This window comes from Hippoglossus stenolepis, chromosome 15 (genome assembly GCF_022539355.2).
Source record: "Hippoglossus stenolepis isolate QCI-W04-F060 chromosome 15, HSTE1.2, whole genome shotgun sequence".
NCBI lineage: Eukaryota > Metazoa > Chordata > Actinopteri > Pleuronectiformes > Pleuronectidae > Hippoglossus > Hippoglossus stenolepis.
The window spans coordinates 10,007,314-10,035,229 of NC_061497.1; the positions used below are offsets into that span (position 1 = coordinate 10,007,314).

Sequence of the window (27,916 nt, forward strand, 5' to 3'; positions counted from 1 at the left end):
TTTTTGAGACTTGATTGTTTTTTTTATTATTATTTATTTGTTTTTAAAGAGAAATTAAATTTGCTTTTGACGCATTCAAGCCGTGATTAAGAGCTGCAACATAATTTGCCATTCGGGCCAAACAAAAAGTTAAGGAGCAGGACTTCAGGATACCGTCTATGATAGAAAGAGCTACTTCGTCCTGACTTTTATGTGCCTTTGTAATATTTTTTTGTACTAAATCCTTCCTTTAGGCCTTCCTGAAGTTGTAAACCCCCCAAAACAACAGGGGGATCCACAGGCCACTGCAGAGGGAAGCTCCACCATTTTATTATTTGAGCAAAAGAGGCCTGCAAATGATTCAGATCTAAGTGTCAGGTGCTATCTATTTACAGCTTCATTTCAACATTCAGTATTGGTAAATAATGCCTTCCTCAAAATGTACTGTAGAACCATCAAGGAATGTGTTTTTAAACATACTTCACGATATGGAACTAAATAGATACGACTGAACACCGGTCCACCAAATAAAATAGATCAAGACGAGAGTATATACAGTACAAATCAATAGGTGGTATTAACATCTGCAGCTCATCAGTGACTTTTCATGATGATTCCGCAGAGAATGTTATCAGGGGGGCCTCAGTAGAAACTGTATCTTAAAGTGTGTAGGCTGGAATGAATTTAGATATTATTTGTGTTTGTGTGTGTTTGTCTATGTGTGTCTTTGGAGCAAGACTGCATGGCTGATAACGAGCTGGAGAGAAAGCGAGAGATGTGTTCACAATTGTGTGCATGCGTTTTCGAGAATTTTGGATGCACTTAAGTTCGTCGAACCCCGAACGGTTCCACGCACTGACCAGAGCGGAACTTCCTTCACCAGTTCATGATGCAGTTCCTGTTCAAGGTCATGAAGTACACCTGGCTGCTGCCTCCAGATCGCACCGATGCAAAAAAGACCTGAGGGGAGGGAGGGTCATAGAAAACATGTATGTGAGCAAGGTCTTTACATTCAGCTGCTTTTAGAGACCTTAGGCTGAAAGAGCTTTCATCTCTTACCTTGTCATTTCTCTCACAAAGGAACTTCAGCCTCTGAGCTCTTTTGTGCATGAACACACCATCCAGGTGTCCAGTCTCCACTGAGCGGATCTCTATGGCCTTTTCTCCCCAGCCCATGATCTGATTGGAGCAGATATGAGCTGCCGAGGAAAAGTGTCATATTAGTATGAAGCAAATTTATTACAGTTCAAACAGAGGATACTTTAGCTTTTATGTGACGTCCATGCAAGTTTGTTTTTAGATTTGACCATTACCAACAGATGTGGGCATCTCGCCCCATTGCAGGACCACGTCCTTGATGATGCGTCCGTAGGTGTTGACATAGACGCCCTCGTCCTCGTAGCACAGCAGCATCTCCATGCCATCTGAGCTGGGCAGGAACACAATTGCGTGTGGTAACACGTGGCTCTGAATCTGTGTGAGATTAAAATAGAAGAGTTGAGCTCCTGCTGGTTTCACATCTGCCAAAGAAACACACAAAAATAAACAGCTTTCCGACAACTGACCACAACTTACATGCACAGGGATGTAAATGTCATAGTTGTTTCCAGAGTCCACGTCAATGGCATGGAAACCAGCACAAGAGCCATAAATGACCTTCAACCTTTGACCCTCCTCCACTGTTAGGTCAACCAGGACAGGCCTGTGTGGGAGGTCTGCGAAAGACTGATTAAAAGGTTAGACTGGTGAGAGGAGGGCAGAAAGTGAGTTTGGGAACATAATTAACTTGACTGCTCTTCTGGTTGACCGATGTCGCATAACTAATCCAGCTCATAAGAAAGAGGAGACTTACCTTGAAGGCCATGAATTTGTGATAAGGTTTGGGCGCCCAAGCATACACTTCCACCGCATTCTTCAGAGCGATCACCAGGAACTTTATCCTCTCGTATTTCACTAGATAGGACAGCCACAAGGCCATGTGATATCAGATACTTGTAATCAATTATTCACTGTGCCAAATGCATTTGTGAGAATTTGCCTGAAGCAGAAGAGACAGCAGCGATAAACAACCGATCATCTGTCACTCACCCACTTTGTAGTGCACGCAGCCCTCCATCTCGCCCACAGTAGTCCAGCCTTGCTTTTTCTCCACCTCAGGGTCGTTGTGGAGGATCTTATTCCTCAGCCAGGCCAGGTAATAGACACGCACCTTGTTTTTCTTGCCTTCATATGCAAAGTATGACATAAAATACAAATAACACTAAGGAATTACTTGCATGTTTTCACACTGCTGCAAGATTTTTTATAAAACTATGGTATAAACTCTGAGTTTTAAACACTGCATTAAAGTTGCTGAAAAAAAGTCTCAACTTATATTTTTAGCTGCTGGAACATGCAAAAATGTTTTTTAAATACTACTACTGCATGTTTTGTTAAGTAAATATCTGCTGAATACATCAATAATCATCAAAATATATCGTTTTAGTTATGATTACTAAAAAACATCCATATTTGATCTTTTGATAGATTTTGCTTGATATTCTAATGAGGTGAAACAAATATTGTAACATTAGCTTTTGTCAGTAATGTTGAAGCACTACACTGCTGAAACAAAAACAGCTTTCCATTAATTCTGAAAAAATTAAATAATAAATCAATCTGACGACATTATCACAATTTGGCATCGAGTATTTGGCATCCCATTATAGCCAGTGGTCTTGTGCCAAAAGCACAGAAAGCTTCAGCCGACTGTAGTGAGAGCAGGCTGGCGAGGAACAGCAGTAATGACCTGATATAGTGATGAGCAGGTTGAGGCCCTCCAGGACGTCCATCTGCTGGAACCTGCGGGAGTTGATGAGGGGGTAAACCTTGCCCTGACCACTACGGTCCAGCAGCTTCAAACCGTTCTCTGTGCCCACCAATAGGTTCACACCTGGGAACATGAGTGCACAAATACAGACATTTCATTTAGCACAAGATTATTCTAATCGTTGGCTTTCCTCTAGCCACAGCTAAAAATAACTTTGTAGTATCTCTGTGTTGTGACTCTTGCTATTTCCTCCGCTTTTGCTCCATTCTTATGGTTTGTTTGGTGGTGGAAGGGCCAAGAAATAACCCAGATCCAGAAATTTGTCTTCACTATCTTTAACATTTTCACTTATTTCCAAGGGAATAATTCATACACCTCCGAGGCCTACTGAGGGAACTGATATCTATGAGTGTGTGCAATTTAGTGCAGCTTGGGGGACTGTCGGGTCTTGGCAGAGGTATGTGCTCTACTAAATGCCATTCTAGTTATTTATAGTAAATGCTTATGATAATGTAAAATCATTATCACTTCCATATAATCTGCAGTAACTAAACCACCATAATATTTAATTTTGTTTAGAGGTATAATAAAACAAAAAAAGATATAAGTTCAAACGGTCAAAAAGTGAAGACTGCACTGACAATGAAATCAGTTTAGTGAGGAAGGTATATAATCTCTGTGTTTTGCTTTCACAATCCACTATTGAGTCTGCTCTCACCCCAAAGTGCGGCACACAGGATCTCAGAGTTGAATCTCTTCTTGTACTTGCGGATCTCAGGTGTGTCATTGGGGGGACGTGTGTTGGTGGGATTGACATTCACCATGGATCCTTTTCTCACCTCCATCTTCAGCTGCTCAAACCTGGAGCCTGAACATTGAGCAAAGGAAATTCCTTAATTTTTGAAGGAAAACACAAGCCAAGGTAACCTGGTACAAGGAACTAGAAACAAATCTCTCATTCTTTACAGCTGATTATCACGTTACAATTTTATAACATTTTATAACATAAAATTATAAAGGCTGTCATTGTTTAGTAATAAAAAACAAAACACAAAAAACTCAAAGCTGTCGTTGCTTGAAGATTGAAAAGCTTCTGACTCACCAGTGATAGACATGTTATCCCCTGCACCTCCTGGTGAATGGTACATGCCCAGATCCACAAAGGTGGTGAAGGAGGACTTGCCAGATGCTTTAACTAAACCTCTAGACTGATACTGGAGAAGCAGAGAAATAGTATGAGTTGTTTAAATCTGAGGAGATGAGTTTGTCAGACAAATTGGTAAAAAAACAACAACACATTTCTGTATTATTTTATGTATCCATGTCGCATTGAAACAATAGTTTTAAAAATCTACATTATTAATGACAGTCCATGAACAAGCTGAACATGAAATTGAAAGTGTAATGAGTTGACTTCATGGCTGGAATAAAAGCAGACTGAGAACATAAAAATAAAGCAGGCATTTAGGACTGATATACTTAGGATCAGTAGAACTTACATCATAAACAGAGTCTTTCCCAGGGGAAGAGTGAGTGGCTGTTTCAGTGGGGGAGTGGGAGGGCTGCACCACATCAGGCAAGTTAGTGTATCCATTATGGCTCCGCTTCTCTGGGGTCTTTTTTTATGTAAAAAAAAAATAATAACAACCAAAGACTTGGATCTAGGCTAATCTGATGCAAACAAGTCAAGCTCAACAAAAACAAAAGATGTACTGCTTTTTGTTTCTCTAGTTTCTAAACTAGCTGATGCTGTATGATGAGACCATACAAGATTTATCTGCTTATTATAAACATTCAGATAATACAAAATGTGAAAGCAATTTATAGTTGTATTTAAAGTTAAAGTTATATATATTTGTTTGTGTTAAAACCACTGGTGTTTGCACCTCACTTTTTATACAGTCTATGTGCTACACACGGCTATGCAAATTATTTTAGCCATGCTAAATAGCTGCTAGCCTCCATGAAGACCAGCTGAGAATGATGTTAAAGTTAGTGTAGCCCCGAAAAACACACATTTACTGACTGGAGCATCAAACCAAGAGGTTCGGACACTGACAGGAGCCCCAACCCATGGATGAGATGCAACAGATGCATTTCATCAGTCGGTTTCTTTAAAAAAAAATTCTTTGCTTTATTTTAAGAAAATGCTAACAAAACCAATTGGATTGTTTATTGTTGGCTCTCCTGTGCACAGGATTATATGTGTTATATACAATAGCATTATGCACGTCTGCCTCTTCTTTGATACATTTCATCAGAGTGGTGGCTGAAGAACATTAACGACCCACTGGCCTAGTCTTGTTGCTTTGTAATATTCTTTGAACTGTAATGTGTTGAATTTACATCAAGTCACGATGCATGTTAAGCATCATTATGTATACAGATGACTCACCCTCTGCACCAGCATGGTCTGATCCCCATAGCCACCAGCTTGCTCTCCATCTCCCACCTCGCCTTCGTCTTCATGAACCACCATTGTGTTGACTGAATCGGTGTCTGCATCCCTGTGACTGAGGTCAAGAGGCACAGATTGATGATGGAAAAGAGTGAAAAGAGAGTAACGCCATATCACAATCACAGGAAGTATTGAATTCTATATTTGAGAGTAAAGTCGATAAATAGAAACTACTCTCTTAAGTATTTGTGCCGTTACCGATCTGTGGGGCTTTCTTCCTCCTCTGGTCCCTCGCCACTCTCACTCTCCTCACTGCTCTCGCTGCTCTCAGAAGACGAGGAGTAGTCGTTGGCCTTGACTGGTGGCCTTGGCTGCTCCTCAGCTCGCTCCTTGGCAAAGAGACCATGGTCCTGCACACATAGGCAGTTCACCACTGTTTACTTAATGAATGCATTCACAAAATCGTCCTGAAATAACTGCAGCTACTTAAGAAAGAAGCAAATAATGCAACAGTAATATATGCACTACTAATTTGAATGAAAACAATCCCGACACTGAAGGTGAGGTGTTATCAGGAAGATGGGTTCAGAAACAGTCACAATGTAAGTCCAAACCATAGACTGTAGAGAAAGATGGACAACAAGTCTCCACTTCCTCCCGTTGGACAGAAATTAAGCTAAAATATCCCTGATACAGGCGCCGCCATCTTGTGTGGAGCTAAAATCTGTGCCTTAGTGATCGTGGTGTGAAAGTGTGGAATCAATGTCACACTGACAAACATGCTTCAGTCATGAATTAGTATCATCTGTCAATCATGACTTTTAACTCCTGTTTTAATTGCATCAAATTACTTATTTAAACCAAAGTTACAGGAAAAATGAACACTTTAAACAAAAATTATTTAACATGTACTTTGACTTTTTGTTGGGGCCACATCCCGTCCACCAAAAGGTGGGGCTTATGAACTTTACTGCAGCCAGCCACCAGGGGGTGATCAAGATGATTTGGCTTCACTTCTGGGGAGCAGTCATGTTGTTCATCATTATTTACAGTCTATGGTCACGACTCTGAATGAATATATTTTGGGATGATATTGAGCCATGGTTTCATGGTTTTTGCCGAGTGAAGGATGCCCACATACCAAGCATGATAAAATTAAATAATGACAAAACATGATTTACTGAGTAAATAAAGACGAACGTGAATATGTACCACAGCCAATGAATGCCGATAAAAACTTAACACAAAGACTTTGATACTAACCTCCCCTATAGCTCTCTTGTAGCTCTGTACATTTGAGGCGAAGTAAACAAAGATTTGAAAAGAGGAGAAACATGAAGGGAAAGAGTAAAAGTGTTGAGTAAAGTAAAAGGTTATTTGAGTTAATACACTATAAGAAAATCAGCAGAACAGGTGCATTATGCACAGTTGGAAATGGAACAGAGCCTATATACAGTGAGTTAGTGTTTTTTAATAGCTGCTTATTTGCAGTATTATGTATTGCATGCACCCATTATAAGAAGTGAATAGTAGACAGCTAATATAATGTCTTTATGAACACCTACAGCAGGACGTCCGGGGCGGGAGGAGGTGCGGGACTCCCCTGGCTTATGGCGGCTATCGTGCGAGAGAATAGGCGATTCCATTTTGGAGGAACCTGAAATCACAGTGTTGTAGTTACATTTCTGAAATCAGGATTACTGCAAAGACAGTCTGCGGAGAAATAGCACTGGGGAGGCAGGGACTCACTGAGAATGCGATGCCTCTCAAGAGAGCCAGTCTGGGGCAGATTGGATATGATGCTCATACTGTCTCCTCTCTCCCAGCGATCATTGCGGCTGAGATCTGGATTGCTGCCATGAGGATATATTCAGGATACACATCACTTAAGTCAAGTCATCATTAAAACCTGTCGGCTTTAAGTGGACACTAATTAAACCGTTTTCAGTTACCTGGCTCTTACTGGATGCCTTATGCCAGAGGTGAGGTTGGTGTTGAGAGCTGTGGCAATAGACGCTGTCCTTTGGGGAATCTGAAGACAGCAACATTACTTTTTCCATGATTTTGTGAAAACAGTTAACATTAGGAATTGACCAAAGGCTGTAAACTTGAGCTTTTTGCCTTGATGATCGCCTGATGTCAGATAGACCATTTGAGCTGTAGATTCAGAGATAATTTTAATTACATAAAGCACCTTTGAAGGTATTCACTTGAATTTAATCCTTAATAGGTCAAAGTTTTTCCCCCTGGATGTGAGCATGTTAGTACGGGGTGTAAATAAAACAAAACAAAATGCAGGTCAAAGGAATGGAGGGTGAAGCGGTTAGATTCAACAGTTACTGTGTCAAGCAAATTACGTTTATTAATAATGTTGGTGCAGTTTGTGGAGGTGGAGTTTTTTTTAGGGTTGCACACCTTCTGCTGTAAACCAGCCTTGAGTTCTTACCTTGGGTGGGAGTTCCACATCTGGCAGGCGGATCCAGGGCCCACGATCCTCTCTGATTTGGTGTGCCTGTGGCACCGGGGTTTCAGAGGTGGGGTCAGAGTTTTGACGCACCAACTCTCTAGAGTGGATGGGGCGGGGGGTGGGGGTGAGTGAGGGATCCTGGGTGGGGAAGGCGGACATGGTCTTAGTAGGTTGGTCGCAGAGGGACTGGGAGCGAGGAACAGGGGCAGCATAAGGCTTCAGAGGAACCAAGTGAGCCATCTGGAACTGCAGAGGAGAGGAGCAGCAGCACACCGGGAGGGAAGAGCAGCCAAGCAGAAGAAAGAGCACACAAGACAGTTGGAGAAGCAGGCCAAAGTGGAGAAATGTGCAAGGTGGTTTGTATTCCAAGGTGATTTTATATTAACCGGGAGGAGCCAAATGATGGGAGGAGAGGGAAAAGAAGAAAGAGAAGGCGTAAATAAGGTGGCATAGACTGGGAGAGGGAAAGCAGCAGAGAATTAAGGAGCATAAAAAGGTGTTAAGAGGTTTTAATCAATTCAGTTTTAAAAACCCACCTTGCCCTGTCCTCCTTGGGGTTCAACAGGCCTCTGCATCGGTGGAGTCTGAGCAGACTGGACCACTCCTGACTGGCTGATAGAGTCAGAGCGCGACTGGATGGCAGTGTCAGAGACAGTGGTGCAGATCTTTGGAGAGCCCTGTCTGTTGAGTTTACTTCTCTCCTCCACCTGAAATACGGACAACGGTAAAACAACTTCCCTGCAGGCCTGTCTACAGTAGTTTGACCGTGTTGGGTGGTGCTGGGAATGTAGAAATCATTTCTACCTCACGAGCCCAAGTGGGTTTGTTGTTGGACTCCAGGTTTTTGTTGTAGTGGTAGAGCTGGGGCTTCTTTTCTTGCTGCTGTTGTTGCAGAGACACCAGGTAGGCATGCTCCTGCTGCAGCTGCCTCTGGAGACGCTCTGACTGACGCTGCTCCTCCAGCTGCTTACGCTTATACTCCTGACCAAAGAAACACACTGCAGTCAAGGTGTTGCTCACCTCAGAATGGACACAACAGACTGGTGAGACAAACTAAACCATCGCATCTGCAAAAAGCAAGTCTGCATTCACTTCAACTCCAGGCAGAGATGTGAATATTTACTGACCACCACTGATCTCCTCTCACGAGACAGAAAGTATTTGGGGCAGACTCTCTAAATTTGTACTCTACTATTTCTATTAAACTCGTAAATTACAACCAACCCACATTAAAACAATATTGATTGAGCGTGTAACTCCGCATTTTTGTGCTGTATATTAAACAGACAACGTGAGTCAGTTGACTTATTGGTATTTCATTGTGAGTAACAGGCACTGGTCTCCAAACCTTTTGATTGCCACTGTGTTCTTAAGGAAACAAGAAAGGAAAGAAATGAAAAAACGATTCAAACATGAGTCACTAAATTGTAGACTCAAATTCATAACATTCTCACGTTGTAAATGCTACACGAATGTCTGAAACAATCTTCGAAACAAATAATCAAAAGTAGCTTTCCTACAAAATTAAAAACAGTCATTTTTCTCCATTCGTTCTTAAATTGCACATCACTGTGGGCCACAAAGAACTAGATTTGTATGTCAATGAGAAAATCTAGTTTGGTGCCAGATGAGGATGCCTCACCCAGGTGCCTCCTTGAGTGGGAGGGGGATTATAGAGTATCACAATGGAGGCACTATAGTACATTCCTTGAACATGCTGTGAGGCAAAGAAACATCTGCTGCCATTGTGAACTTAACACAGCTCATACTTTGTAACACTGACATATTTAATTTCTTTTCAAGATGAAGCCTTCACGGCTCCAAAATGATTTGGATTCTCATTTTCCTTGAGGCCAGTGATTATATGCATCTATTTTCATGCAACATATTAGAATTCTGATATTCCTTTCTGAAAAATAATAATATGTCGAGGAGCCCAAGGCAAGAAGAATAAGAAACTATTTTCTTTTGTGAAGAGCCAACTGCAAAGCAACTTGTTGAACTCTGATGCTGATTCTTATACCTTCATCAATCCTCTCATGGTGGCCTCATATCTTCAAAAGTATCTAACGAAAAAGGAATTACAGACCAAGAGCAAAGATTTTTACTAGTAAATAATACTGGCTGACTTCACTTCGATGGCAGTTCCTCTTTATTCATGTTTTTGTTAGATTTCTTTGGATTTTTTGAAGTGGTTCCATTTGATCCACTTTCGTCTGCTATTACAGTGGTAAGAAGTAGCATTTGAGCCATTTGGAATGACCTGGTTTTCAGCTTTATTTTGTTATAAAATGTGATCTGATCTTCATGTAAGTCACAAGTAGAGACAAAAACAATGTAAGCTAATGGCTCCCAAAAATATAATAATCTTCTTTATTGAACACACCCATTCAACATTCACAGTGTTGGTGGAAAAAGTAGGCGAGTCCTTGGAATCGATAACTGATCGAACTTATTTTTAGCCGCAGGTCAGACCTGCACAATATTCCGGAGGAACTTTGAACCCTGCTTTAACTCAGTCGCATTCTTAGGATGTCTAGTGTGAACCGCTGCCTGGAGGTTATTTCACAGCATCTCTACTGGGTCAAGCTCTGGGCTCTAACAGTGCCACTGCAACACATGCATTTCATTGTGTGTGATGTATTTCTGTATTAGATATATTTCCGTGTTTGTGGTAATCGGCCTACTGCATCACCTAACTTCTACTGAGCTTAAGCTAGCGGACATTAAGATACCTTGGTAAACAATAATGATGCTGCCTCCACTGTACCTCACCTCCGGCATGATGCGTTCATGTAGCTATGCAGTTTCTTTTTTACGTCAATCATAGTGCTGTATTGTCTTCCCAAACAATTCAACCTTAGTTTCATCAGTCCAGAAAACATTGTCCTAGTAGTTTTATGCAGTATTGGGATAGTCTTATTGCTGAGGACACAATGCCTGTACACCTCTCAAGCATGCAGGTGTTAATGAGCTCCAATGATTCCTTCCAGCATTCAGATGTTGGTCTCGGCTAGTCATTTATGCTGCTCATCTTTCTGAGTCATTTTAGCTTTGCGCCCACTTCTATGGAATGTAGCTGCAGAAATAAATTATGTCCATTTATAGACAGTCTACCTGTGGACCGATCAATGTCTGAAGTCTATGAGATTACTTTGTAAGATTTATGGGAATCAACAATCCGAGATCATAAGTTTTCTCAGATCTCTTCAAAGGCTTGATTCTCATCAGCAGATGCTTCGTGTGAACAGAGAAATAAAAAACAAAACAAAATACCTGAGAAGCTCTTAGCTAGAACTCTATTCTTGTTGCATTGATTGGACGCTTTTGTTCATTAGCTGAGAGGTTTAAATACTTTCTCCAACCCACACTGTGAATGTTTGAATGATGTTTTCAATATAGACAAGAACAATAAAACATAGTTGAAATGACAAAGAGTCTTTTCAGGTTGTATAGCTGTTCCTTTTCCAATTGCTGTTCAATTGCAATGTTTTGTTTTTGTTTGGGCCAGTGTACTGTACGGCCATTACACCCAAATTGCATCGCGACAATGTTCCAGCACTTATCCCTTGAATCTACTACGGGGGCACTGGTGTTTACCTAACCCTCAGTACATGCCATGCATATACAACAGGAATTATGTGTTTGTGTAACCTAGGAGGGATATTTGAAAACTAAATCAGGAACAACGAGGTCAATCATAATCCCATCGCCAAAAATCTAGGTTAGTGCCTTTTTTAGCATATTTCTAATCAAGTGCTGCACTTAACATATATTTCAGTGGTGAACAATAAATCTCCTTTATTTATGAGGTATTTAACCCAGAAGAGGGCATGGAAACTCTTTGCAGTCAAAACAAAAACTGATAAAGAAAGTGAGGACTAGTTACCATAAGCAGTGCCTGCTCCTGAAGCAACTGCTGCTGAAGGATTTCTAACTGTCGTTGCTCTTCTTCTAATTTATGTCTGATGAACTCCTGAGCACATGTAAGAAGGGAGGAATGATGGGCATTGAGATGGAGAAAGATGAGGGGGGGTGGAGGATAGAGGCAGACACAGTTATGTAACGTAAATCCAGCAAACAACAGAAAACGTGTTGTACTGATAAAAATCAACAGTTCTATCACTGAATTTTGGTGGGGGAAAAAATAACAACGTCCCTGTTTTGAAGTGGTAAGTCACAAATTAAAGTCAGCATTAAAATACATCAATGTGTGGAGCTGAACATCAAATGTGATCAATTACTAGATTAAAATCATTATAAAAATATTAAGCAGTATATTATGATAGTAACTAGTAACCTTGTACAAACATAAAATCTGTGTTTGGCATTGTGAGGTGATGATGCGACGATGCCAGACTCTTGTGTTACTGAGGGTAGACGGGAAACAGAGCATCAGAGACGCAGAGAGCTCACCCACAGAAAACTCATCTCTGAATAAATACACTAATTTAGACCCTTGCTGCTATGGCAACCTACTCGTGGAATTTCACCACCAGGGCAACTTGCACAGTGTTGCTCTTGGACACACCCACACTTCACCCTGATTGGCTGATTGCAGCCCCATGTCTCCTGTGGTTGGTTACCTGCTCCCTCTCAGCCAACCTTCTGTCTTCCTCCCGTCTCATATCGTCGAGTCTCCGGTGGGGACCTTTATCTTGCTGCCTCACCATCTCTCGCTCTTTTCTCTGTTGCTGGGAGAGAAGGGGGACAAGAAAAAGAGAAATTAGTGTAGTGGCTATGTTTCCCACAGGAGAATATATAATGGATAACCTGTTTAAAAGCAAATCCTCCCTTGTTTTATGTGCAAAGAGTTGTATCAAAGAAATTAAGGGAGAGTGCAGGGCGTAGATGAGAGGCTGTGAGTCATTCTCACACACACTGGGCACAAACACACGCACACACAACAATTAGATCATAATCATCCTTCCGAGTGTGCTGCTTTAATTCAAACTCACACTGGCAAGTTTCCGTCTGCTTTTTTAAGAAGCATTGAAACAACAAGATTTAATCTTAGTGGTGAAATGAGAACCTCCCACTTGGCAGTGACACAACTCTGAGCTCCACTGATTGTTGTTGGCACTTTACTGTTGAACAAAAGAGCCAGATAAGACAGGAGGGGGACATGGAGGTAGATTAAAGGAGTACAACCTTACTGCAGTAAATTACCTTACAAATACTGCACCACACTGATAAGCAATATCAGTGTAAGAATTTCTCATTCAAATATAACCTCTCAAACATTTTCCAGATACTGACAGTTTGTCACTTAGTGGGCGGCTGTGGCTCATGAGTAGATTGGGTCATTGACTTATCAGAAGGCTGGATCTCCTGCTCCTCTTGTTCACATGTCAAAGGGCTGAATGCTGAAAAGGTACTGTTGACACTGAAGGTGATCTGAGATTTTGTTCAGTCCTTTTAGTAGTTGTTTAGTCATAGAGACTGAGTTAGGGACAGAAACAACCTGACTGATGTGTAAAGTGCACTGGTGTGATCTACATGTGGTGTATAGGCCACATTCCAAGCTAATCAAACGTTGTTATTCTTGGATGTTCTATTATCTAATTACTTACACTCAGGGATTATTCATATTAATAACCAAAGTTAAGTGGGGCACATAAAAGAAAGCAAATCATAATTGTTGTTCCCTTATTACCAAAGCAAGTGATCGCAAACCGAATACTGACGTGCTGATTGGTGCCTTAATAAATGGAAGACAAATAGGCTACAGGAAGTAGTTTGGTAGAAGATAAGACAAAACACATTACAAAGAAGGAACCTGACCTTTATGTTGCTTGGCAAATTTCTCTTAACGTCAAACTATTCCTTTAAAAAGTCTTGATTCCTTAGCTTCACATTACCTCTTCAAGTCTGCGGCGCTGTTCCTTTTGCTCCTCGATGCGTTTCTGTCTGTCATGCAACAGTTGCCTCTTGTGTTCCTCGGGGTCCCGGCGCTGAGCAGCCAGTTGGGCCTGCTGCCTCTTGTGAGCCTCCGAGCGCTCTTTGTTCTCCTGCTGCAGACGCTGGAAGTCCCGCCTCAGGGTGGACTCACCAGGTACATTGAGGATTGAACTGACAAACAAAATTCAGGATATGAGGATATGATTTGGGGGAGCGTCACTCACAAGAAGAACACAAGTCAGGGATTAGCACTACCTAGACATAGATGATAACTTCCAATTACCTTGACTCACGGTCATCTCCACGGTTTTCATCCTCTTCATCACTACCACTGTACTCATACTCTGTCTCTTCTATAAGGAATAAGGAAACAAGAATTTTTCATACTACAAACAGTATCCTTCAGTGGATCACTATCTGAGGAAAACACCATGTTTCCTGGGTCACACTCTTTTAGACCTCCACATCGTTTGCCTACCTTTCTCCCCCCTTTTCTTGCGTGTGCGGTCAATGTGGTCTTTGAGCTGAATTCGGACCTGGCGCTCAGTGGGCTGGTCCCTGATGAAGGAGTGCTTGAGCAGCTGTTCTGTGGATGGTCGACTGGGATATGTCTTCACAAGACAGCCCTCGATAAAGTCAATGAATTTCTTGGACCTGGGAGGGAGGGGGAGGTCAGAGGATGATAAACTAGTGAGGGAGAGAGGGAGGGTGGGGAGGCATGGAACAGCTGGGTTGTTCCATTACCCAGAATCACAGACAGAATCCAACAACACTCCGAAATATTCAAGTGATATAAGATCTGTCTGTAAACTCTTTCACATGTCCAACATGTCCACACTGAACAAAACAATCACGACATTCGGCAAATCCTTACAGAATAGATTTAAGTTGTTGTGATCCACCAAAACTAAAATGTGAGCTCAATAACACAATGGTCAAAATAAAACATAATCCAATACACTAAAATAACCATGCGTGGACAACTATCGGTATACATTCAATAATGTTCAAAGTTGTTGAATTACTTCTATTCAAATGATATTGTGTCCTTCAATTGCTAATGTTTTTATATTTGCATAATTCGCACAATACTGACTGACAGTATCTGTAATATTAGAAATACAAACACTGTGGAAAAACTATCTGCAAACTGTAGGACCATAAACTAACATCTACCAAGAGGGTGAATTAATGAGAAGAAGGAAAAGTAATAGGGGCAAAAAACAGGGTAGGAAAAAGAACATGACAAATTAGTTTAAAATACTTTAACGTCTCGTCTTGCTCACAATCATATTTGTCTCAAAACTGGAGCAAAGTACTTTACACACGTTGCAATTTGAGTAAGGGACACCTCACTCCGATGTTGTTCCTAATCCAGGAACAAATGCACCCAAAGTAACTCTGCTTAAAGAAATCAAAGATTTCCTTGCAATTTTTCATCACTTTTTTTTAATAAACACTTAACCTGGTTAATGTTGCTCTGCAGTAACCAGGTCAAATACATCAAGTAAGTTTGATATTAAAGTGCGTGTAAAAATGCTCTCCTGCTCCAACCTGATTTCCTGATGTTGGCATATCACAGTATTTGTTGGATCAACCAAATTAAGTATTGAAGAAGTTATTTTCAAACCAACAGGAAGATTTATAAATATCCGACTGAAGTTTTCACTGATTAAAGTGAGGCAGTCATACGTGTTTGCTATTTTATCTGATAGTTTTAACAGATATGTTTCCATGTAATTTGATAGGGAAAACACTGGAACAGAAAGAATTCTTCTGCACAGTGCCAGACAGTAAGAGTTATACATTCTTCCATAAGGGTTTTGAAATTTTTACAAATTAAACCTGATGTGAGGAGGGCCTCTTTAAGTTACGTGTGAAGTGTAAAGATATGACAGTAAAAAAGCAGGGTGGTGAATAACTCACCATTTTTTGGATTTAAGTTTTGGAGGGGGATTCCTAGGAATCAGGAAGAGGGCTCTCATCGGGTGCATGTCACACAGGGCTTCAGAAAGAAAAGGAGATTAGGAGAGTTGTTAAGTATTATTAAATCCTCCTACCCATGCTGAGAGCTGCAGTACAAAGAGAGAAAAATGAACATCAGAATACATCTTATTTTAAGGCAGACGTCATAAACATGGCAGATTGTAAATTCAAGCCACCATTACACATGCTCTTTGTATCCTCAAACATTAGAGCTGTTGTGATCCAATCTTTCCTTGTGCCTCAGGCTTTGTTACATTGAATGTAAGAGCAAGGATTGTGAGTCATTGTGTTCCCAGCGTAGGTAGGTAGCTAAACCTGACTGGTTAGCTTTAGAGTCTCACAGTAAACAGGCTTTTATAACACAATATTTGAAGACATGATTGAGATGGCCAAAGGCAAAAATAAATCATTTCAGCATTTTAAGGGGTCACATTAAAACAGAGGGATCACAGTTATACTGGTATTGTATATGCAACATATAGCATGCATGTTTAAAATGTAAATAAGATTTGCTTTAAATGCATTTTCATTTCAAGGAACAACAACAACAACAGTGTGGTGGCACTCCCTTTTTGGCCTAAAACTGTAGTTTTGAAAATGCTGACACATATCCGTTTCAAACCTTTCTTCTTAACTGAAAAATATAAAAAAACAATCATATCCCCATGAGTTGAGAAAAATGTGATTTGCAGTGTGATAATTTGTGAGATGCTGACAAACATGTTGTAGCATGTTGTTTCAGTCTACGGTGTAAGACTGTCACACTGATACAATTCAATGAAACAGTGACTTACACCACATATAAATTCCCTTGCAACAGCACCTAATGATACTTTCCATCATTGATTAATCCAATCAAAAAATAGCAAATACTCAATTTAGCAATTTATTATGTAGTTAATGGAGCATCCCATCTTAAAGTATCAAAGACCAATGTGGTGCCTTGACATTGTTTATTTTGTTTTCTAAACATTAAAGGGGACATAGCATGCAAATTCCACTTTGTTAGTGCTTCTACAGGTTAATGTGGGTATCTGGCATGTCTACCAACCCAAAAACTCTGGGAAAAACACTGCGCGTTTTGTTATAGTTCCTCTAAGTCAGAACGTCATGCTTGAGCGACTTGATTGCGCTTCCTGGGTATTGTGTCGTAACAAGGAACTGGAAGTCTCCTACATGGTCTTGCCCCCGTCCCCCACACTCGTTACTTCCGGTTTACACCGGAGGCAGCGAGGCTGCGAGGCAGCGCAGCGCCGTTCCCAAGCACGCAGCCGGGCTGTTCACACGGGACGAGCATTTCTCCGCTGGTCAGCCCGCGATTCACTCACATGTGGCATTTGTCTGGATCCTTGGGACTGGGAGGCTGCAGCAGCTGCTCGGGAGCGACGCCGCTCTCTCCCGTGCGTGAGCTGGAATTTGTGTCAGCGCCACACAGCAGCAGTGTGGAAGACTTCCGCAGTGTTCAGCGCTACTGTAACCCCCGAACCCCGACATTCAACGGGTACAACAACAAGCGGAGAAAGCAGAATCGCGGGCTGACCTTATATATACAGTCTATGGGGCTGACCAGCGCGAGAAATGCTCGTCCCTGTGAACAGCCAGGCGGCTGCGCGCTTGAGAACGGCGCTGCGCTGCCCGCAGCGGTCTTCCACACTGCCAGCTGTGTGGAAGACTTCCAGGAGCTCAGCTCTACTGTACGCCGGGTTACAGTAGTTACGCCGGGTACAGTAGTTACGCCAGGTTACAGTAGTTACGCCGGGTACACCGGACGCGGAAGCGCCGCTGGAGGCAGCGCAGCGCCGGCTCCAGCCGCGCAGCCGCCTGGCTGTACACGGACGAGCATTTCTCCGCTGGTCAGCCCCATAGACTGTACATATAAGGTCAGCCCGCGATTCTGCTTTCTCCGCTTGTTGTTGTACCCGTTGAATGTCGGGGTTCGGGGTAAATGATGGTCTTCATAGCCCCCACCTCTCTTTCTCTCTCTGTCTGTCTGCTTGTGTGCTTGTAGTGGATGGGCAGAGGGGACATTTAATTATGTGATTGGGAAAATTAAAACTCCAGGACAACAAGGGAATACAAAGTATGGGATGCATATTTGATAATTTATATCATATAAAATATGTAATTTATATCGTTTAAAATCATGGGGAGAGGGGGAGGGGGAGCTGGCTCATTAGCATTTAAAGGAACAGGCACTCATAACAGGTCACTCTGTGGAGGGCTGTTTTATACAGGGTAAAAGGGTGCTGTTTTATATGATCCTTGTGGTATTTTGACCAAAGTATGTTACAGACATTTCATTAAGACCCCAAGGAACCATATCAACTTGTGGTAAAATGGGCATGCTATGTCCCCTTTAAATAATACACTTCTAATGCTTTTAAACAGAGACTGGTTTTGGCAGAACTCGTAAAATATCTAATCTAAAAACAAGTTATATTGTAATTTTAATAATAATTAAGTAATGGTGTTGATGGAGTTAAGCACACAGTGCATAATTTATAATGGTACATCACAGCTTGACAGCTGGCCTATTAGCCTTATGTCAGTCACAACAGCAGCCACATGGTCTTTAGGAGCTCGGTCGTTGTCGTCATTGTGAATGTGAAAAGAGCTTAAGAACATTGAAAACATTTGTAGTAAGTGGAAGTTCTAGTGGTACACATTTATTAAGAATACGTGACTGCACTTAAAGTTTATTTGTATTATTGTGTTTGCTTACTTTTTGATTGGTGTCATCTTGACTAACATGAGGACTGTTTCAAGTGTTAAGTGGCTAACAGCTGCTACCTCGCTGGTTTGGATCAGTCATGTACTATTACTTACACCTGCCCACGTAGTCTATGCATGAAATGCAATTGCACTTAAACTTGTGTTCAATTTGATCACATTGTGTCCCTGATAAACTTCAGAGGTGGTTTGGCTGTGGCCAATGTGTCTTGGGTGCATTTACACCTGTACATATGCAAGTGTCAATTATTTAAAGTTTAACTACAGGACAAGTCTCCAACAACAATGAAAAGTACTTTTTTTATCCATGTGTGCAGGAGGATTCAAGTCTCCACACCACTTCTCTGTAAACCTCAGACTGCACCAACATTAGTTTCCAGGTTAATTGTGATGACAAAAATGTAGCTACATTATTTGAAATTGAGATTTAAAGTGAGCAGATGAGTGTTAAAACGGTCAAACTTTACTCACTTTAAAGTGAAGTAACAAAAACATATTTTAGAATTTATATTTGATTTTGTTTACTAAACCTCAGTCATTCCACAAATGAACACTTAGCCACTGGTGGCTTTAAAATAGGTAGAGTGAAGTCCCATTTTCAACGATGCAGAGCTCATAAAAAAGTGCGACTGCTGTTTTAATGGCCAATGCAGTACCAAGTAAGTAAGGAGTGTAATTTGATTCTTGCTGTAGGCAGGGTTATGATGGCTGCATTATACCAACTGGTCAAAGAAAACAGTACACCGGGAGCAGCAAGTTACTAATGTTGTGTCACTGTTTAACATGTAATTTCTTTATACACAGCTGGGATTTATTTTAGATTTTATCGGCTACTCTTAAGCAAGCACTTTCTTTGCTTCTTAGTCAGGTTTGACAGCAAATCTCCAGGCAGACACATTTACCCACTGTGCAGACCAGAGAGAGATTTGTGCAATCAGCCTCCACAGGCCAACTGCCAGCTCACGACTACGCTACCTTGATTACAGTGACTCAGCTGCCCATCTGAAGACCCAGACAACAAGGCTACATAATAAAGACAGACTCATTCATGAGGTCTTTAATAATGGGCTTTGAGATGACGAAAGATGATCCGAGTGCATTGAGATGCACGATTCAACTAAGAAAAAGTAAAATAGGTGTGTAATTAAGTGTATAGACTTACGAGGAGCTCCCTCTGCCATCTCAATAGCTGTGATCCCCAAGGACCAGATATCACTCTGCAAAATACACACAGGACCAGGTCAATATATCTTTCATACGCTCTCACAGCATAGTGCTCACACACACATACAAAAGAATGCTTCCATTACCCTGTAATCGTAGGTGGAGTCAGGATTCTCATCACAGGCAATGACCTCTGGTGCCATCCAGTAAGGTGTCCCAATGAAGGTGTTCCTACGCCCCACGGTCCTGTCCAACTGAGCACTCACCCCAAAATCAACTGCACAGGGACAAAGTAATCAGAGGATGGGAGACAATGACTACACTTACATGGACACTAATATTCCGACTATTGATCTTATTCAGAAATACACATTATTTTGAGTATGACACTTACATGAGTTGCTAATGGAATATTCCTTTCATATTTCCATTTTCATATTACAGAGCATAGTTTTATTATGACTCATGTCATTATGTCCACAAGCATTTATGTCCAATGTTATCTCTCCAGTTTAAAAACCCTAACATGACATAGTTTAATGTACAATGCTAACATATACCATTTTGTCTGTTTTCTTTCTAATTTTTCAAAAGCTGCAACTCCTTTTCATTTTTCCATCTTGTTCACACCCAGGGCAAGTGTGCCGAATGTCAATGTCTCAAAATGCTGTGAAAATTCCAATAGGATATAATAATGTGATTAAGACGTTGGAATATTCCACGTCTTAAATTTGATTATTGCTTATTACCTTATTCGTATTTAGGTAATCAGAAATGCTGTTTACATAGCAGTGTGTTGTTCAAACTATTGGCTTCATCAGATCAATATTAGCACATCAGTTTCCATATAAACAGTAAATGAGGGATAGAATATATCTACAGTACTAATAAAATGGCGCCAAAACGTTCATGTGTTTCGACATACCAAGTTTGACCTCTGCGTTCTCAGTCAGCAGCACATTCTGGCCCTTGATGTCTCTGTGGATGACTTTATGGGCGTGGAGGTGAGAAAGGCCCTGGATCCAGAAAACCAAGTTAAATCAGGTCAGTACAGAGGGACCTCAGTAACAGATTTATTTTGTCTGCTGCAATTGCAATTTCTCACCCTTAGGATCTCTCTGCAGATGTAAGCAATCCAGTCCTCCTTCAGAGAGCTACCCTTTGTGTTTTTAACCAGGTCAGTTACCGATCCCGCCCCACAGAACTCCATCACCAGCTACATGCCAAAGACAAATACTAACGTTAGTGAGCACAATCCAGGAGGCATACTGCTGCAAAATCATGAGGTCATGTAACAAGGATAGACAGACCCATAGTTGGTCATCGTGTCCTGGTGGACTCTTCTTCACAAAGGCACCGTAGTACGTGGCTATGTTGCGGTGGTGGCTGTATTTCTTCAGCATGTTGATTTCTGCTTTGATTTCCTCTTCTTCCTCCTCCGTAACATCCATCACCTTGATGGCAGCCAGCTGGCCTGTCTTCACGTGGCGGCCCTGATTCAAGAGAAAGTTTGATCATTGTTACCAAGTTTCAAATGAACCTTGGACTCATGTTTGCCACATAACTGTGGTTAATCTGCTCCATCATATCATCTCACGGATCTTATTTTACATTTTTCTCTATTGTTGCCTCTTATCCTTTGTGTACAGCAACTCTAAAACTCTTTACACTGACTGATAAAAATGTCACTGGCATGGCAGTAAACTAAATCTAAATCTGTGAATAAAATAATAAACTGAACATTTAAATAGAGCAGGCACTGGAGTGGTCTTTGTAACCACACTCAATTTTACATTCATCACCACAGTGACAACTTTAGTCTTGAATGCTTCAAACTCCCACATATTAGTCAGATGTGATATAGGGCAGCATCTGTGCATTCACCTGGGGTTCATTTTCCAGAGTTGTGAAGTCGTCACTAACTTCTACGTGCTCAAATGCTTTCAAGTCCGAATATGGAAAAAACCTGGACGCTGTAACATGTACCATGTGTTGTATTTATGTGTTTAGAGGATATAAACTGCAGCTCTTTCAGATTTTTGCATAATTATGAAAAAGTTAAAGGATCAAGTGTTGTTAAAACAATTTAAAATGTATGCATACTTCGAGCCAATTGCAAAAAATATGTTAATTGGCTTATAAATGATAATTTTAGCAACTCGGCAACTCATGTGCCAAGATTTTTTTTGTTCAAACTTGAGAAAGAGTACACATCAATTTTCCCTATGTGGAACAAATGTTTCTGTTCATTCCAACACCACACGAGCGCACAACATGACTCACCTTGTACACCTGTCCATATGTCCCATTGCCGACAACCTCGACCAGCTCAAAGATTCCTGCTGGATCCTAAGGGAGACACGGGCAGGTTCATAAGTCATACAAGAATAAGACAGCGGGACAAATACAGCTATGTTAAAATTGTACTTTCTTGATTCTTGTTGTTCTGGGTTTGTACCCTCATGGTTGAATGCACTTATTGTAAGTCGCTTTGGATAAAAGCGTCAGCTAAATGAAATGTAATTTAGGCACAATGGCTGAATTAAAACAATATATACACAACACCCTGCAAAGGTTCTGCTGAGAACACAATAAAACCAGGACATTATTTATTATTTTTTCTAACCCTAGTCATTTTAATTTCTCTTCTAAACAGAAACCTTAATTAAATCTTTGATTTAGTTGACAAAATCTTTATAAACAAGGAAAATAACACTTTTAGAAATGTTTTCCTTTGCAGTTCAAGCATTGTTCCTCTATTTAAAAAGAGAATAGCTGGAAAAAATCCTACACACAAAAAAAGCCCACATGCCTCTGAAAAACAAATACAATATATAAAAACAGGACACTCAACCCAGACAGACTCTGTGTACACTACAGCTAATTTAAATCCTGTATTACAATTCCATGTTTCCATGCAAATCATCTGAGCTAAATCTTCCCAGCTAGCCACCCACACACTTGCCACACACCAACAAGACTTAACATAGAAAGCAGATATACTTAATATTGATATTACATTAAACATACAAAGATGAATCCTTACAACATGGACATGACTTCTGGCCTCTTGATTATAAGTTGCAATACACATTTCTCTGACACTAATAATGAGTAGGTTGCTTTTACTTAATTACGCAACCCCCCTCCCCCAAGAGACAAGGGGAAATGACAAGCAGACCCACTTTCATGCAATTTCAATATGGCTGTAAGGTGTGTGGGTGGTGGGACTGCTGCTTTGGCTTTAGAATGTACAGCATGACCTATCCTGCTTTCATCTGTTTCCAATGATGGGCTTGCTGCCTTCAACGTGGAGGGGAAACATTCCACTGTGAGAGGGAAGGTTTAGGAGAAAAATAACATACATACTTGGGAGATCTGGCAGTAAAATTGGGAAATAAACCCAGATTTTAAGTAAATGCACATAACTCACATGATGATATAAACATACTAGTCAGATTTTGAAGCATGTTATCTACAAGAGCAAAAAAGAGGTGGAACTATGACGTAGGAGGTAGGAGAATGATGGTATGGTATGGAAGAGAATAATGCCATGATAGAGTAGGCGGAAAGGCAGAGGCGGTAGCCTCAACCACGTCTAGCACAGAGAGAGTGGGATGAGAGGAATGAAGTGATAGAAGGGGAAGGGTACTGTTATGTTGGAGGAGAAGCACCACCAGCACACACAGTCAAACAAATTGTCAGTAATAATTGTAGAAAAGATAAGGAAGCATTAAACGACAGGAGGAATCTATAGTCAGCCTGATAAAATCCAAAACATTGCTACTCTGATGCTTCTTGTGGATATCATGTTAATGATATCACACCATGTTAAACCTCAGGGAACAACGCAATGAATGTCTCTTAATGTCAAGCTGCAACCAGCAAAGAACAACCCAATTTCAACAGTGTATGAACTCCAAAAGACACAGTCTATGGTCCATGGGGAAAATTACCACACATTTCCTGCAGGGGTGTCCACTTGAATAACAGAGGAAATCTTTTTTTTTTTTTTTAAAGACCTGCCCTATCTCTGGTTATACAGCTGCAAAAACTGTCGAAATCACGACCTAGAAGTGTTATCTTTGTTTTAATCCCTCAGACTCCAACAGACTAAAAACTATGCTCCAAAAATCATTAGCGAACAAAACCCTAGCTGCCCTAAGGTGTATTTAAATGGTTTTCTGAATGCTTGCAGTATACTGTATACTGCAGTACAATGCAGAGCTATGACCTACGATTAGAATTGATGTTGGAAGGAATGCCTTTTTTCACATTCAACAAACTAAACCCATCTCACTTTATTAATAAATACTGCCATAGTTGGATTATCCATCTTTTATGAGATTAATGTCACACGCATCAAAAAAAAAAATTGTATCATCAATGTTAAAGAAGGCAATGCAAACAAACATGGAGAAGAGTATACGTGACACACAATGGGGTTATTCTGAACAAAAGGTCTTAAAACCAGCCAAGACATAAACATCTACCTAAGAAGAGAGACATGGATGAGGTTGGGTGTCATGGACAAGAAAGCACAACTAACCTCTTGTCCTGCCTAAGCAAGCCAAAACAAACTCCAGACTCAGTTGCAGGAGGCTTTAACCAACAGCTCAACAAATGGGCAAAGAATCAAAGGTGGATAAGAGAGAATGGCTTAACATTTACACAGAAATGTCTCAAGTTTACAAAGTCAAGAAAAAGGTATGGGTAACAAGTGACAGGTAAAGATATGTATCGTTATCTGAATCTGAAACAACCTATGTCAGATTATGAGATTATGGTCAGTTTCGAAAGGAGTTGAAACTTGTACTGGTGCTTTGTAAAGAACAATCAGAATTTAGTCCCTAACCCTAATCCTTTTTTTATATTAGAGGATTCATTTTTCAAACACTTACTGATCATTAGACCAAACATAGCATGCACTGTTTTACTGCAACCAAATAAAATCACAAGACTAAAATTCTCATGAGTTTCACTTCCAGAGGGTAGGTTATTCTAGCTAATCGGCATCCAATATTCACACTGTCCAACTTTTTGTTTTCCGACAGTGACTAACTTTTAATCAACACAGGTGGCTGTTGTCTCATGGAGTGGTGTTGGCATTGGAATTAGATGTTTCAGCACAAATAATGTGATATGATACGTGTCCTGTGTGCAGTGTACTGTTGTTATGTAACTGTGAAGTCACTCTGTAGCAGATTTCTTTGAAAAATACTTTGACTGAGCCACTTTACCTGTGGAGTTTTCATCCTCAAGTAGCACTATGGAACTGTTTTTTATTAGCATGCCCAGCTTTAGTGGATCATGTGCAGAGACAAGGATGCTATCACCTTATGGGCATATGGTTAGCAAATTGATAGTGGCTGAAGTATATAGAAGTATTAATGAAATACATTTTGTATTTGTATAATACACTACTATTGCATATTGTATGTATAATACAATAATTATTATAATTATTGTGCAATACCAGACCACATATTGCAGTGCAATTATTCAGCAAGCCACAAAGATGTTGTCACATTTGACAAAACACTGTGAAATTCAAGTGATTTTACTCCCATTCAAAGTGAGATAGTGTGGGCAATCGTCACATACTGTCATTTTTACAAACATGTATTATAAAGAACTTGCTCAGTCAACAATGTACAATGATTTCGAAAATAGATTCTCAGGTGAGGCCTCATTAAATCGGGAAAAGAGGCAACACTGGAACAAACAAACCAGGATTTAGATAAACTACCCTAGATCCCCTGTTAAGCCCCATAAACCTGTGAAGGCTACACCAAAGTGCTGGAGAGTTTCCTGGTATGTTCAGAGGGCGCAGGCGTAATTTTTTGGAAAACCTTCTATTTTCTGTTTTTCATTTTAATCAACAGCACTATTCTTCTTTTTACTTTTCTAAATTTCTTCAACAATGTTAATCATGGTGATGCAACATCACTGGTGGCAAGACCCCACATTCTCAGTTCTTATATTAAGTGTTAATGATGATAATGAACATCTTCTGAAGTTTTCTCTTTAGTTGGGAGACGGTGCTCTAATCTATCATTTCAAAGAAGGTCACAGTATGAACTGCACCCAAAAAGTGACTGAAGGTAAAATAAAATACATATTTTCTTTATGAAGCCAATAAGAGTCTGTCTTAATGAGATCCATTACTGCAAAAATGTAAATATTTCTGGCCCATTCCACTGTGATGGAGCAACAACTCAAAATTCTGGTCTTACTTTAGACATTGAATGCTTGAAAACAAGGTTGTTGTTTTTTTCATCAACTGGGAATAGTGGAATAGACGTGGGCAGTGGTGATAGAGGAGGGTGGTCGAAACGCCAGGTATATTTTTAAAGCCTCATGCCTCCAGGATGGACCACTGTGAAACACCAGGGACGCAAGTCCAGGACTTTGTTGTTCTATTCCCCCACAACATCTGACATGTATTTTATAAAAACGCAGTATTTTAGAATGATGTCAGTGCTCTTAGCCAAAATAAAGTAAACTAAAAATACCAGATCCAAACTCCCCAAGGGCAGGGTTAGATGATTTCAGCAGGTCACCACTGACTCTCAGGCCAACATGTTTTTTTTTAAAAAAAGCACTCTCAAAACAAAGATTTGAACTTAAGACACTGTGATTGCAGATGTTATAACTGAGAGTTCATAATATAAAAACACTGTCACCTTTTATAAAGGACTATGCACCATGGCTGTTGTGTGCAATAAAGAAATAACTGCATACATAACAATGCCAAAAATATATCCAGCGTTGTGTGATAAGAAGCAGCCATGTTTTTTTTTATTAAGAAAACTTGTTAGTGTTGGAGAATTTCAATTTATTTGATGAAGCAATCCTGAAATATATTTAATAAAATATGTGATGGTAAAACCAGTGTAAATCAGAGCGTTCAAACATACCAGGCCAAATGATCCTACGTTAACTTTATTTCCTGGGTGGTGCATTGTTTTGTTTGTGTCACACAAACTGACATTTGACTTCACATGATATAACAAGTAATGGGTCGATCGGTCATCATTTCACATGTATGCAGCACACTTGTCTCGCAATAACAATACTCACCCTCAGAGCTGCGAGGTCGATGTCATCCAGGCTTCGTGTGGGGGCGTTTTCAGACATAGCTGGAAACTTGTTATGTTGGCTAACAAGTTAGCCACTTATTTGACAAGGAGTGGAGCAGAAAAATCTAAACTGGGTGTTTGGACAAGCCTGACAGGGCTAATCCTGCGAGAGAAAATAATATATATAAAGCAAACAATGTGCGGAACAACGCGGTGGCTCTCAGACTAGCAAACACATCGCAGATAGAAGCCGCCACAGTCGCACCCAGCGGGCTAGCTAACGTCAAACTCCGGCTGCAGAGCTGTGGTGTTCTCCGCAGTCGCTGTGGCGAAAGCCCGGCGGTGATATCGGCTCAAAACACGTTCAACTTCCACGAGAGATTTCCACAGACAGTAAACGTCACCGCTAGCATCGGCACCGCTCCGGCCACTGGCAGCTTTTCAATGCAATGCACCTCCACTGTTGTTGTTGAACACCTTGCTGCGTTCATTTTGACGAGGCGCCGCGTCTCCGCTGCTGCTGCACAACATCACAGCTAATGGAAGAAAAATGTCAATGTCGCGGAAAATAAGAATGAAACAATCTATCAGAGAAGGGTGGTGCTCCGCTGAGAGGTTCCCTGTCAGGCTGCTTGGATATATCAGATTTACGGCGAGGCAACGCAGTGGTTGTTTTTTTTTTTTTAAGGAGAACGCAACGTCTGATGTGATGGCGTCCGGGTCCGTCCGCACCAGAACTGTCAGGCTCTCATTATCAGCCCGGAAAAATGTCCTCCCACTGTATGAATATGGCACAGGTCCCGAAAATCTGTTATTTTGGCCTCGCTCGAAACGCGATTCGTCGCGGCGGCAGTTGTCAAACTTGTTACCACGACTTAAATATTCCTCAAATTTGAGCGCACGGGAACCACCGAGTCAGGTGCGCACGATCGATCGAACGCCAAGCGGCCAGCTAACGCGGCTAAGCTAACCAGACGAAACTGTCTCCCCCGCGATAAACTTTCCTCCTTCATCCGTTTTCTCGTGCTGTCAAGTCAGTCGCGCCCAGCACTGCCAACCTTCCGGGGCGAAAAACACGCAGGCGGGCGGGCAGTGTTCTCACCAGCCACCGTAACACACTCGTCAGCCGGGGCCCTCGACTCCCTCAAGTTAAGCGTCGCTTTCCTTCACCGGCGGCCAACATTTGAAATAAAACCGTGTTTCTGGTCCAACACTGCGGGGGGGGGGGCGGTGCAGTTTTTTTTTTTACAACTGCAGCTAACAGCCAAACTTGTTATTTCGCCATGTTTTGCTTCCCGAAGTCCTCCCTCCCACTTCCAGCCTTGGTGGAGTCTTGCGGGCTCGAACTGACGATTGGCTGCACACTCCTCAAGTGTTTTCTGCTCTACGGCGACTACGGT

At 41.1% G+C, this 27,916-nt stretch overlaps 1 protein-coding gene across 8 annotated transcripts; it reads right to left on the reverse strand.

Annotated features, from left to right (window-relative positions):
* mink1 (misshapen-like kinase 1) lies at nt 1-27,893 on the reverse strand. Of its 8 annotated transcripts, none has more exons than XM_047343395.1 (31): nt 26,518-27,891; nt 21,718-21,783; nt 20,745-20,927; nt 20,540-20,650; nt 20,360-20,450; nt 19,581-19,711; nt 19,433-19,487; nt 15,481-15,559; nt 14,033-14,208; nt 13,838-13,907; nt 13,515-13,725; nt 12,240-12,341; nt 11,543-11,629; nt 8,458-8,634; nt 8,190-8,360; nt 7,633-7,899; nt 7,139-7,218; nt 6,936-7,039; nt 6,752-6,843; nt 5,445-5,596; nt 5,184-5,301; nt 4,288-4,404; nt 3,891-4,002; nt 3,507-3,656; nt 2,768-2,911; nt 2,068-2,202; nt 1,832-1,932; nt 1,555-1,704; nt 1,293-1,452; nt 1,039-1,178; nt 1-939 (listed from the first exon to the last, which is right to left on the reverse strand). In XM_047343395.1, the coding sequence occupies exons 1-31, from the start codon at nt 26,572-26,574 to the stop codon at nt 856-858; spliced, it is 3,873 nt and encodes a 1,290-aa protein (XP_047199351.1). In that variant the 5' UTR covers nt 26,575-27,891; the 3' UTR covers nt 1-855. The 8 variants fall into 8 exon arrangements, with proteins under 8 accessions (XP_047199351.1, XP_047199354.1, XP_035034093.2 ...); XM_047343398.1 differs by having other exon boundaries at nt 7,633-7,791; nt 12,240-12,347; nt 26,518-27,890; XM_035178202.2 differs by having other exon boundaries at nt 12,240-12,347; nt 26,518-27,890.
* Nucleotides 27,894-27,916: the final 23 nt, after the last annotated feature.

Excerpts from the sequence above, each read along its gene's own strand:
- mink1 (XM_035178202.2), bottom strand. The coding sequence starts at position 26,574 with ATGTCTGAAAACGCCCCCACACGAAGCCTGGATGACATCGACCTCGCA. Across the intron at positions 4,003-4,287 it reads GGAAAGACTCTGTTTATGAT|TATCAGTCTAGAGGTTTAGT; the intron begins GTAAGTTCTACT and ends CTGCTTCTCCAG. Across the intron at positions 1,705-1,831 it reads ACAAATTCATGGCCTTCAAG|TCTTTCGCAGACCTCCCACA; the intron begins GTAAGTCTCCTC and ends CCTTTTAATCAG.